The 12,784-nt window shown below is 40.8% G+C and overlaps 1 protein-coding gene and 1 long non-coding RNA gene across 5 annotated transcripts in view; one reads left to right on the forward strand and one right to left on the reverse strand.

The window, feature by feature from the left end:
* Positions 1 to 5,212, forward strand: part of APAF1 (apoptotic peptidase activating factor 1) — an 86,108-nt gene extending 80,896 nt beyond the window's left edge. For all 4 annotated transcript variants that reach the window (XM_007503261.3, XM_007503260.3, XM_007503259.2 and 1 more), the window contains one exon: positions 2,051 to 5,212. In XM_007503261.3, coding sequence (XP_007503323.1) covers positions 2,051 to 2,197 — 147 coding nt within the window. In that variant the 3' untranslated portion in view covers positions 2,198 to 5,212. The remainder of the gene's footprint in view (positions 1 to 2,050) is intronic.
* Positions 5,213 to 7,384: 2,172 nt separating this feature from the next.
* LOC130454512 (uncharacterized) lies at positions 7,385 to 11,725 on the reverse strand. Its single transcript, XR_008912124.1, has 2 exons — positions 11,530 to 11,725; positions 7,385 to 9,527 (listed from the first exon to the last, which is right to left on the reverse strand). It is a non-coding gene; the product is annotated as an uncharacterized LOC130454512 (long non-coding RNA).
* Between the last annotated feature and the right edge of the window lie 1,059 nt (positions 11,726 to 12,784).

Consider the following 12,784-nt stretch of genomic DNA (forward strand, 5'->3'; position numbering starts at 1 on the left):
CCCTAGTTCAGGTTCTCTTCATCCCTCTCCTGGAATATTGCAGGAGCCTTCTAACCCCCTGCTCAACATGGATAGGCCTAAAATACAGGTTTGACCCTCTCAGTCCCTGCTTAACAAACTCCTGTGGCCCCCGATCCCCATCTCAGCCTTACTGCATCTGTAGAATCTGGCCAAGCTGCCCTTGTGGATCTTCTTGTCGAACCTTCTCCCTGGCTTTTCCCTGGCTTCCTTCATGCTGCTTGCTTCCATTATTACCTGCTATTTGTTCCTCCTGTGTCTTGTATGTCCATAATTGTGTCCGTGTGGTTTCCCTCATCAGACCATGAGCCTATGAGATCAGGGATGTCCTTGGCACAGGACTTGGCACATAGGAGGCACTCAGTAGATGCTTATTGCTCCCTCACCCTGATCAAAGACCCCCTCCTGCCTGGAGCCTTTCCTGATCCCACCCCAAGAGTTTGTATTTATTTTGTCTTGATATTTGTATATATGTCTGTGTTATCTCTCTCTCTCTCTCTCTCTCTCTCTCTCTCTCTCTCTCTCTCTCTCTCTCTCTCTCTCTCTCTCTTTTTTAAACCCTTCCATCTTGAAATCAATACTGTGTATTGGCTTCAAGGCAGAAGAGTGGTAAAGGCTAGGCAATGGAGGTTAAGTGACTTGCCCAGGGTCACACAGTTGGGAAGTGTCTGAGGTCAGATTTGAACCCAGGACCTCCTGTCTCTAGGCCTGGCTTTCAATCCACTGAGCTACCCAGCTGCCCCCTGTGTTGTCTCTTTGATAGACTTTGAGCTCCTTGGGGCAGGAACTGTCTCATTCTTGTCTTTGTGATCCTCGTGCCTGGCACATAGTAGGCACCAAATACGCACTCTGTAGTTAGGTAACTAGTAGTTACCACGGCTCAGATGCAATGAATGAGTGTGCAGTCAGTCTAAGATCCTAGCAGGCTCCTTTGGACCAGCTCTGTCCAAACTTGCTCCCAAAGGACTGATGATACCTGACCTTTGTAAAGGTAATTTTAGAGTTGTGACCTAATCTAAATTAATTTTGGTCACCAGGGAATATCCCAAATAAAATACCCAAGTCAGTGTCGAGATTTATGGTGGTTTAATTAATATAGAGGGAAGGAATTAAGGAGATGAGAGGGGGAAAAAGTATAGGATTTCTCCCACTTGGCCTGTGCCAGGGGGAGTTCAAAGTCCTCCGCCATGAGGTCTCTGAAGAAGATTAGTGGCTTTCTAAGAGGATAGTGTTTGGAAGGTAAAAGGTAAAGAATCAGCCTAAACTCTGAGAGAGCTCAGTAAAGATGCCTCACCTGAATTAGGCTACTCAGCTTCCTCCAGTATGGTGTCAAGGAAAACTCACTGCTAAACTTGGACAATAGCAGCTGCCACGCCAAGATGCTGAAACGCTCAGCAAGTTGCCACCAGCCACCTCTCCGCTGCCAGAGAGTCCAGAGAGAGGAAGTGATGCGAAATATATAGACGGTTTTTATATCAATTTCCTGCGTCTCACATGTACCAATGGTAGCTTAAGCTTGACTTGGGACAGCCCAGGGGTCTGTCAGTTGTTTCTGATTTGTCATTTGCTAAGACCTGTCTGTCATAGGTCATCCTCCTAAATACTTAATCCTTAAGTATGGATGTAGACATAACTGTTTTTGTTAGACTAAGTAGGGTGGAGTGATCTAAAGTTCACGCCTTTACATAGCACTTTAACTTGTACAGATACCACCTTTGCAATGAGGTGGTACTGTGTGTGTGTATTAGTGTCCCTTCCCAGAGGCAAAGACTGAGGCTCAGCACTGAAGTACATGAGGTCAGCCTCACAATCCACCTCAGAATCAAGACGTGAACCCAGACCTTTCTTGTCTTTTGGGGCACTCTTGCCTGTGGCTGGACTGGATTTGGGTGAATTTGGCAATGGAGGAGCATTGAGGCTAGCAGGGGACTCTGTTTCTTGTGTTGTAATCATGGCCACACCAGATGGCCTTGTTTGCAATCTCTGATTTTGTAATTTATGGCAGCTGAGACTTTCTTTTGTCTTTTCACAGTGGTGGGACGTGGACACCGGGGAATCCTTGCAGACCTTCTACACCAATGGAACCAACCTCAAGACAATCCACGTGTCCCCTAGTTTCAGAGCATATGTGACTGTTGATAATCTCGGGATTTTATATATATTACAGGCATTAGAATGAGATCACTAAGGCCAGTGTAAGTGAGCCTCAGCTGCTTGTGGATAGAGGTTTGGAACTGGAGGCGGGGAGGTCCTGAACAAACTGTATTGCAAATCTTACTAAACTGTGAATCATTTTTCAGTATTGAATTCATTACAAGTGCTTGTTGTCAGGTGAATAATGTTTATGTAGATTTTTCCCCAAATGAGGCACACCTTTAATCTTGTTTTCCATAATCATTATTATTGTTAACAGTTTGTACTTTCGGATGCAAAAGGAAATTTGTGTGGCTTGTTATACTGTTGATATAATTCTATTTTCAGATATATTCAAATTGGTTCACATAATTAATGAGGCTTAGTAGAAAGAAAGAAGGTATCTGGGAAGAAGAATAAAAGCCTTTCAGGTTTGGGGACTAGGCCTAGGGAAGTGCCTTCCCAGAGCAAATCTACCCCCTCCCCACTTCCCACCATTGTGGAGGAAGACTTTGAGAGAATAGCTCTCTTTTGAGTTATTTTTTTTGTATCCCTAAATGTGCTTTATGAGAAGCAGTGCATTATAATGGCTACAGAGGGGCCTGTTGGCCTTGGAATTGGGCCTCAGTTCCTGCCCCTACTTTTTAAGACTCTGAGTTGCAGATGAGTGACTGATTTGTATTAGTGGAGGGAATTTTCACACCAGAGGGATCTACGAGTATAATCACAGGACTGGGTTATTTCCCCAAAACTGCTTTACAAATGTTTGGTGTTTGCAATGTTGAGTTGCACTGGATGTACAGTGAACCTTTACATTTCCTACTTGTACCTTTGTAAAGCAGTAACTGGAAGAATGAGGAAAAACTGAATCGTATTAACTCACATATGTTCACTCCCCCTCTCTCCAGCGAATGGCCATGACACCAGGGAGGTCATATTGGACCAGACATTAGCAGATTCCAGAAATGTGATTTGGGACTGATGTCAGACTCCTCCATTGTTGAGCCCTAAGTTATGAGAATCCACTTATTTAGAGTGGGCAAATACTTTTCTACTGGAATGCAGTTTTGGGCTAGGGAGAAAGTTAAACTATAGATTTAATTCCACGCTGATATTCCTATCTGCTTTTTTTTGATGAATAGAATGACTGTTCTGCTAATTTCTCTGGGTCTCAGTTTCCTTATCTACAAAATGGTCTAGATGATCATCAGAGATGACCTTTACTTTCAATGAAATTTAAAAACTGCTGTTATTCTTTTATCAACAAAGAACCCCCTAGGATTTGGTCCACGGTTAAAGGAAGGGCTTGACAACTCTTAGGAGTGCCAGTTGTAACTTCATAAGGTTTTTTTCCCCCTTTCAAAAAGTAGATGTTCATTTCAGGGTGCTTTGGATGTCTCAGGACTGTTTTGAAATCTGCTAAATGATCTAGCCAAACTTGAGTGCCACTCAATCAGAGGCAAAATTGTGCCTGAATTCAGCACTGAATTCAGCAGTGGGATGAAAGGAATGGAGAAATGAGGGAGTATCATTGCATCCTAGATCTCTAGCCCAAAGGGAGCCTTGGGGGTACTTTTGTTCAACCCTCTTCTTTTACAGATGGGGAAACTGAGGCCCTGGAAGGTGAGGTGACTCTGCCTAAGGTCCCATAGATGTTAGGTAGCCAAGTGAGGACCTGAACTGTCAGGGTTTTTTCTCCAAGCCTGGCATTCTTTCTGCTACAACATGAAAGCTGTGAAATGAGACCACTCTCACCTTGGCTACATTCCTTCCCCTTTCTGAGCCTCAATTTTGCAGTCTATAAGTTGGGGATCAATAATGCTTTTGCCATCTGTCTTGAAGGGAACAACTGTTGACCTGCTTCCAAGTGTTACAGAAATGTGATTTGTTCTCGATGTAAATGGGGGTGGTTAGTACAGCCAAGCCTTTTGGTATTTTTTAAAAATGTCATCTGCTAGTCTTAAGAAAAGGGAAGCTAGAGATGTGGTGGGTGTTGACTGACAAGCAGCTCCTTTCTGCCAGCTGTGCCTAGCTGGTGGACTTTTGGAGAGCCAGAAAACATTCCATGGAACCTATTTTTAGAATGGGTGTTTCAGTCCAGTTCCCATTCAGGACAATTCTAATACTCATCGATGGACAAGGAGAGTAAAAAAGCAAACCAACCCCAAACCCGCTGGCGGTTCTCCATAAGCTAAGTTTTTCTCATGGTGAATGGAGAAAAACAGTCTCAGGTATATGCTATTCAAACCAAAACTGAAATGTGAATATTTCAAGGCTTTTTTTGCCTCTTGAAAAAGGAAATGGATGGTAGTTATCATATAAATAGCCAGTTCCCTTTTGTCTAGTCAAAATTTGATTTGTGGCAATATTTATGTGTGCTTTTCCAGAAAAGCTTTTGCCATACACAGATAGGCATACCAGTGGAGTTTATTCATAGAATCATAGATTTAGAGATGGAAGGAATCTTGGAAGCTATTGGGTCTAGCCATCTCATGACAGATGAGGAAACTGAGTCACAGAGAAATTAGCTGATTTGCCTGGTGTCTCACAGCTAGTCAGTGTCTGAGGCAGAATTTGACTCCAGGTCCTCCCAACTCCAAGTCTGGTGCCTTCTGCACTTTCCCATGTTGCCTCTCATTGTTTTGGCATTCCTTTTCTAGCACGTATGGGCATTGTTGCCTTGAGGATCATTTTTTTATGTGTGCACCTCATCCAGGGCTTCCAAGAGTGGCAGCAGAAGGAAAAAGGACAGTGTGCCAGGGTTCTCTAATGACTAAAGGGCCGGCCCCTTTAACCACAAGAAGTGACTCCAGAGCAAGGGCAGCTTTGTTTTGTAGCTTTCCTGGGACCCCCGAGAAGTCATACCTCTGACCATTCTGCTCAGGGGTTTGCTTTGGGAATCCCAGCTTGGCCTCTGGCTGTGTGTTTTCTCTGTGACCATACCTTGTGTACTTCTTACTGTGTAAGTATCCAACAAATGCTTCCAGTTTGTTTTCCCTTTGCGATGCATTTTTTAAACGAATTTTAAAGATGTTTGTATGAATAAACTTTTTGAATCCTTTTTGCACCGTCCCTTCCTTTGCAAACAAGCAGTCTGACAAGTCCTTTGTCCAGAGCGTTGTCGGTCTTGGCTGTGTCTGGGCTGGTTGGGAAAACGAGGACCTGCAGGCTCACCATTTACAGGCCTTTGAGCCGGCTCCTCCATGCATGTGTTCTTGTGGCCTCCCCTTCTCTTGCTCAGTGGCCAGGTACCCACAGTGGTGGGAGCGAGCATGTTTCTGAGTGGATGGTTGAATGTTGTAGCTGGGCTCTCCCAGGTTGTGGGGACATAAACTCCAAGCAGTTTCTCTTCTCTACAGGACTCCTCACTGGGTTTATTCAGTCCCAGCCTCATTGGGATTCAGTGCTTTGGGTGGTTTTTGGAGTAACTTGGCATCTGCCTCCTGGCTGACCATGCTTGAATCTCTGGGGCACAAGGTGTTTGCCCAATTGAGGCCTTTTTCCTCCTCTTTAAAATGGGGATAATTCTACTTTGCTGTGTCTTGCCTTTCTCTGGGTGAAGATCCTATGAAGAGTAGGTATAGAAGCCTAGAAAGCCATTTTACCATAGGCAGCACAGTGGATTGAGCCTCAGGCACTTACTAGCTGTGGGGCCCTGGGAAAGTCACTTAATCACGGTATGCCTCAGTTTCCCATCTCTCAGCTCATTTGACAGATGAGGAAACTGAGGTAGACAAGTGAGATGGCCACTGTAAAGGCTTAGCACAGCGCCTGGCACATAGTGGATGCTGTAGAAATGTTGCTGAGTCGTTTTTCAGTTGTGTTTGACTCTGTGATCCCTTGTGGGGTTTTCCCTATTTTTTAAAAAACAATTTTAAAAAATGTAGAATATTTTTCCATAGTTACATAATCATAATTCATGTTCTTTCCCTCCCATCTCCCCCCACCCCCTCCCTGGAGCTGACAAGCAATTCCACTGGGTTATACATGTATCATTGCCATGTGGAGTTTTCTTGGCAGAGATACTGGAGTGGTTTACCATTTCCTTCTTCAGCTCATTTGACAGATGAGGAAACTGAGGTAGACAAGTGATCTGTCCAGGCTCACATGCTAGTAAGTGTCTGAAGCCAGATTTGAACTCAGGAAGATGAATGTTTCTGATTGCAGGTCCACCACTTAGCCACCCATATAAATGTTGACTGCTATTATTATTTTTAGGCCCTAAGAGCTGATTAGAACCCTAAGTTCTCTCTGGTCCCACATCCCAGCCAGGAAGAAATTTCCTTCTGTAACCTCCCCATTGGGTGGTAATTCCATCTTGCTTGACCATTAAAAAAATTTAATTTAGAATATTTTTCCATGGTTACATGATTCATATTCTTTTCCTCCTCTCCTCCCTCTTCCCTCCCAGAGCCAATGTGCACTTCCACTGTGTTTTACATGTATCATTTGTTCAAAACCTAATTCCATATTATTTGTACTAGGGTAATCATTTAGAGTCTACATCCCCAATCATATCCCCATGGAACCATGTGATCAAGAAATTGTTTTTCTTCTGGGTTTCTACTCCCATAGTTCTTTCTCTGGATGTGGATAGTGTTCTTGCTCATAGGTCCCTCAGGATTGTTGCTTGACCATTTTCAAGGGATAAAGGACTTTAGTGCTTTGGTTCTACAGCTTTGAGCAAATCACTGAGCTATCCCAATTCTGTTTTCCCCTCTTGTGAAATGAGAGTAATGTCTTACTTTTATTTATTTTATATTATCTTGAAAGAAAGGTAAACCTTAAAATGTGTGGTTCATTTACTTTGCCCTATTAAAACAGAGCCAGAAGTTATGGATTGCTTCAGGTCTACCCATTTGTCTTGATTTTGCCTTTTGGAGCAACATCAAATATTCCTAGATACATCCTATTATCTAAAAAAAAAATGGATTTGAGTTTTAATTTAACTGTATAACCACCACCACCATTAACGACTAGTGGGAAGACCCCACACGTATACTGGGCACCAAGCACTGTGCTAAGGACTGAGGACACAAATGCAGGCAGACAGACAGCTTCTGCCTTCAAGGGGCTATTTTCTTCTAATGGGAGAAGACAACATAGGAAGAAACTAAAAAATGATAGCAAGGGCAGATATGGGGGTGTGGAAGAGAGGCCAGGAGAATCGCAGGTGCAATTTAGTAAAGAATGAAGGGGTGTAAAAATTAAATTAGTTTCTCTACTAAAAGTATTATATTTTAAGAGGTTTATTAAAGATTATTAGAAATCAAAGATACAAATCAATAAGCCACGTTTCTAGGGCTGATAAGCTTGTTCAGTTTCACTTACTACATCTTGAGAGACATGTGTGCTTAAAAGCGGAAGCAGAGAGACCAAGTAGGTGGTTCAGTCAATTTAAATAATTTTGTTCTCGACCCAGGTGGGGATCTCAGGTGAGATTATAGGGCATTCTGGGAAGTGCCAAGGACTTCTGGGGATTGAAGTTTGGGGTTCAAATCTCCATTTTTATATTCGCGCCTTTGATTTTTATTGGGAAAAGTTTCCCCAAAAAAGATCATGAAAACATAATCAAGATAATAAAGGTTACAATAATTTGAGGATAAGAGGAGAAAAGAGCAAAACCAATAATTGCTAGATGCATTGACAAAAAACTAGTTAGAGGGAAATCCCCTTTGGCATGAAAGTATACATACAAATAAATGTTCAATCAACCACACCCAAAGTTCATTCTTGATCTTCTCATGCAGCTTGTGGTCTGGAGGCATCTTTATGGTGTCTTCTCCAAATAGATTTGGAGAGGTATCATGTTTCTTAACCTAAAATTCTTCTCAAAAGGAATTTAAACTTCGCAATTTAAAAATAATATTTTTACATTCCCCCCTTGAAGAGGGTGATTGAAAAAACACAGGGATCATTTAGGGATGCATGGCTGAGTTATGAGGTATATGAATCAATTGGCAAGAGAAATTAAAAAGACATCAGAAAAATAAAAAAAAAAGAATTTCTGGATGAAAATATAGACTATCAAAGATGTGTAAAAATTCCATGTAAAGGAAAAATAGATCTATAACACATCTTTGAATCAGGGCCCAATTAAAATGATATAAGCAAGTAAGCATTTACTCAATCAGTAGCCAGGACTACAGAAAGTTTGCCACACTATGAAAGACAGAAAAAGGGACTATATTATAGGAGCCAAGTTAGAGATACTCATCTGTAAGAATTTTCACAGAATGTGGATACAAGGAAGGCCTATGTCTTAACGTATGTTAAGCATCACAACCTTGAGTCTTCACACAAGGTTCAAGTCATTTGTATTGGATTCTTTAGCCATGTGCAATGGCTCTTTTCTATATCTTGTCCTGGAATCAGACAGACTCATTATACAAAGTCCCATAATTTTTAAAAAAAATAATTAGTGGCATCATTTTTATAGTCTCAAGCTTTTGGGGCATGCATTGACTTTATAGCAAATGTATTTTAGACTTATATTACTGCTAAATTAAAAAAGTTAAAGAAAATCTTAATACTGGTGACATGTGCTTCAAATATACAAAGGAGAGAAAAAATAGTATTTTGCACATGCAAGAAAATATAATAAAAGAGTTTTAAAAATAAAAATATAACTTATAATCATTGATTATAATTGATTGAGCACACTGTGTCAGCTAAGAAAATATAGAATACAAGGCTTTCTCACCAAAAATGAGATCCATTTCCTTTTCATGTCTGGCCATGATCCACTGTGAGTACAAGCAAATGATTTTACAAAGTAACAGTTTTTTTTTTTAAATAAAGAACAGTAGTACAAATATGTAGGTATCTATCCCGAAAATTCTCAATAGTCCAGTTAATTACAATAACAAACAAACCCACTATCATATTTCACATCAGTTGCTGTATGGAATTTTTAAAAGCCTATGAACTGATGGATATTTGTCACAATTTTTACAAATGTAGCAAATCTTTCAACCTTGGTAAACATATTTAAACAAAACTCATTTGGGTCTAGAACATCATCAAGAAATCTAGATATCATTCTGGTGGAAGTAAAGTGAGCTGAAGAGTTATAAATGAGAAATGCTCCTCTTTTGGGAGTGCTCCAGGGGTACTATATGCCCTCGGATTAACTTCCCAGCTTCCGTTCACATTTTTATAAATGTGGGAGGTGGGGATTAAATTTGTATTTTACTTCAACTACTAAAATGTTAGGGGTAGGCAAAATGACCAGAGTTGTTGGAAAAATATATAAAAATCATGTCTAAAAGACCCCTTAAATAAATTTGAGATATTTAGCTCATTAAATTTTCCAAAGGTTGCTATATAATTGTAGCAATGTTCTGACGGAGTCCATCTATCCTCTATGTGACAATCTACAAAGTCAAAACAGAAAAGCTGTTTTAATATGGGCTTACTCAATAATATTTGTTCAGTATAGTTATAGGGGAAAAGGAACAGAATTTAACAGTAGTTAAAACCCAGTACATTAAATGATTCAGTGTAACAGAATAGTATTGAATACATTAATATATGAACTTAAAACCAAGAGAATTAAATCTTAAACAAAATCAGAAAAATGCAATAGAAAACAGAGATTTTTATAAAACATTGGAGTCTGAAATGCCTTAAAAATATAACCTCCAGTCTCTTTAAAGTTCCTTGTGTTTTTTTTTTTAATTATCCATTTAGATGCCTATTGTCAGAAGGCAGAAGATTGGTAAGGGGTAGGCAATGGGGGTTAAATGGCCTGCCCAGGGCCACACTGCCAGGAAGTGTCTGAGTCCAGATTAGAACCAAGGACCTCCCATCTCTAGGCCTGGCTCTCAATCCACTGAGCCACTGAGCTTGCCTCTCCATAGTTAGGGTGGGTTTTTGGAATCTCAAATTTTGCCAAAGAATTGTAGGGAGTTGAATTTTTCCCCTGAATTTCAGGTGAGATAAATAAAAGTATCAGTGCACTGAAAAGCTATCCTCTTAAAGCAGTCATGCTTGTAACTTCCTGTTTGGAAAAGTCTCTTCTCCTCTTTCTCCTTTCTCTCCTCTCCTACCCCTTGCCCCTAGGCTAATTGTAGCCTAAGAAAAGATCACCCCTGTTTTTACCAGCTGGTTTTTGATCCTGAAGAAATTGGGTCTGCTACCAGGAGCCTGGGGCGATCTTTGATTTGGGTCGGAGGCCAGAGTTGCTGGGGCCAGGGATCAGCTGGGCCAGGTGAGTGAGAGAGAGGCCAGGAGCTGGAGCTGGGGTGGGCAGCCAGAGCAGTACTGACAGGGCTGGGACGTGACTAGGTGAGCGATCTGAATCCAACAGGTCTGGAGTGCAGGAGCCCAGAGGCAGGCAAGCAGGCAAGCTGGAGCTGAGCTGATCAAGAGGCTTTTCTGAAAATCCTTGGAGGAACTTGGCTTAAAAAAAAAAAATCTAGGCAGTAGCTATTAAAAGCTGAACTTAGTCACAGTAGAGAAAAGATTTAGGAAAGTTAAGAAAATTGAGGGTATTTCGTCACAATTCGGCCAAACTGTAAAAATTAAATTAGTTTCTCTACTAAAAGTATTATAATTTTAGAGATTTATTAAAGATTATTAGAAATCAAAGATACAAATCAATAAGCCACATTTCTAGGGCTGATAAGCCCATTCAATTTCACTTACTACATTCTGAGAGACGCGTGTGCTTAGAAGTGGAAGCAGGGACCAAGTAGGCGGTACAGTCAGTTTAAATATCAATTTTGTTCTCGGCCCAGGTGAGGATCTCAGGTGAGACTTTAGGGCATTCTGGGAAGTGCCAAGGACTTATGGGGATTGAAGTCTAGGGTCCAAATCTCCATTTTTACAGGTGGCAACTAGGTGGCTTAGTGGATTGGGTTCAAATCTGGCCTCAACTCCTATCTAGTTCACCACTTGTAATGGGGAATATGAACCCTGATATTGATTTGTATCAATAGTTGTCAATAGTTATGGATAGGCTATTGGGTTTAAAAAGAATTCAGTTGAAGAAAATGGCTGGTCTTGGCAGTTGAAGAAAATCTGCTAGAGACTTGTTATACAGAAAACTCTATTGTAACTATAAGAAAGGGTAGAGATAGAATACAGGAATTAAAGATGATAGGAGTTTTAAAATCTATTTATCCCCCCCTTTTTTACCTAATACCCCAAATTCCCAATCTTCTCTGTGATGAGCTTCTTCTTGTCTGATTTCTTAGACCTCACCTAAACTCCTTAATCTACCTATAATATATAATACCTAATTAACCAAGCTAATCTTGCTTAGACTCCTACTATCTTCAAATAATCAATTCAGCTTTTTCTGCCTTTCTTCAGTCTCCAAGCCCCAGCTTCTTTCAGAATCACAGACACTGCAGATTTCAGAGTCACACTCACTGTCTTTGAATCCTTCTTAGTCTTTCTCAAACACACGATATTATTCCCAACCAGGTATCTCCAAAATCCTCAAGGAATATCAGAGGAAAACTGACAACCATCCATCCTTTGAGCATCCACCCAAAGAGTGTCCAGTAAATCTTAACTGCCCTTCCTTGGGAAACCCAAGAATTCCTTCCCAGGATCTCATTAGGATTCCACTGTTTGAATTAAAGGAGCCTAGTTCATCCAATCCACCTTCTCTAGCCAACCACCTATTCCTAATTATCAAGAATCTCTAATTACTTAGCTAATTAAGAATTTACTCATTACAGATGCCTCATTGCCCAGCCTTTACCTCTCTTCTGCTGGTATTGATTCTAAGACATAAGGGAAGGGTTTTCAAAATGAAGAGTTGGCTGGCCCAAGTGTCTTTCTTCAAATGGAGGTTCTGGGGGAAACTCGCCAAGCAGAGGTCACAAGGGAGGCCAGGTACTGCAGTGTATGAATTCTGGGGTGGTGGGGAGGATCATCATCCATGAAGATGCGAATTTTCTGGTATGTTGTAGAAAGTCATGAATGCAGATCTTTTAATTTTAAAGTATGGGTTGTGGCGTGACACTGAAGTTGCATAAAGATGAATAAAAATGTCTCTGAATATTCAACAAGTGCTCATCTTAGATATATTAATAACTGCTTTGTATATATCGCTTTAAGGGTAAAGAGCATGTCTTGGATGCTCCCTTTTCCATGTGACTACCTTTCAAATATGTGTAGATTAGAACTTTCTGTCCAAGTCTTTTCTTCTCCATGCTAATAAACACCCCTAATTGCCTCTGCTATTGCTCATTTATGTTTTTCTGGAACCCTCCTTTGGCTAGATTTTGGTTCCCAATAACCTTCTAAGAACATGGCTCTCTTTTCCCTGTAGCACCGAGAGAAATAAGCAAATACCTCGATGGAGTCAAGAGGCGTGCTAGATGCCGTATTCTCCATATTTATTGGAGGTGGTGGGGATGTCGTGATGAACACTGGATTCGAAGTCAGACAGTACAGGTTTGATTTCCAGGTTCTGTCATGGACAGTGTGACTTTGGATAAATCCCTTTCTGAGTCTTAACTTACTCATCTGTCAAATGGGAATATCTGAACTCATAAAGCCTTCTGAATAGATGGTTTTGGGTCAATGCGTTTAGAATGTCCCTTGTTTCTAGTGCTATAGAGGTTGACTGTGTAAGAAATAAAATTAGGACTCTGGTCCTTATTTTTCCTAAAGT

Source organism: Monodelphis domestica, chromosome 5 (assembly GCF_027887165.1).
Source record: "Monodelphis domestica isolate mMonDom1 chromosome 5, mMonDom1.pri, whole genome shotgun sequence".
NCBI classification, from domain to species: domain Eukaryota; kingdom Metazoa; phylum Chordata; class Mammalia; order Didelphimorphia; family Didelphidae; genus Monodelphis; species Monodelphis domestica.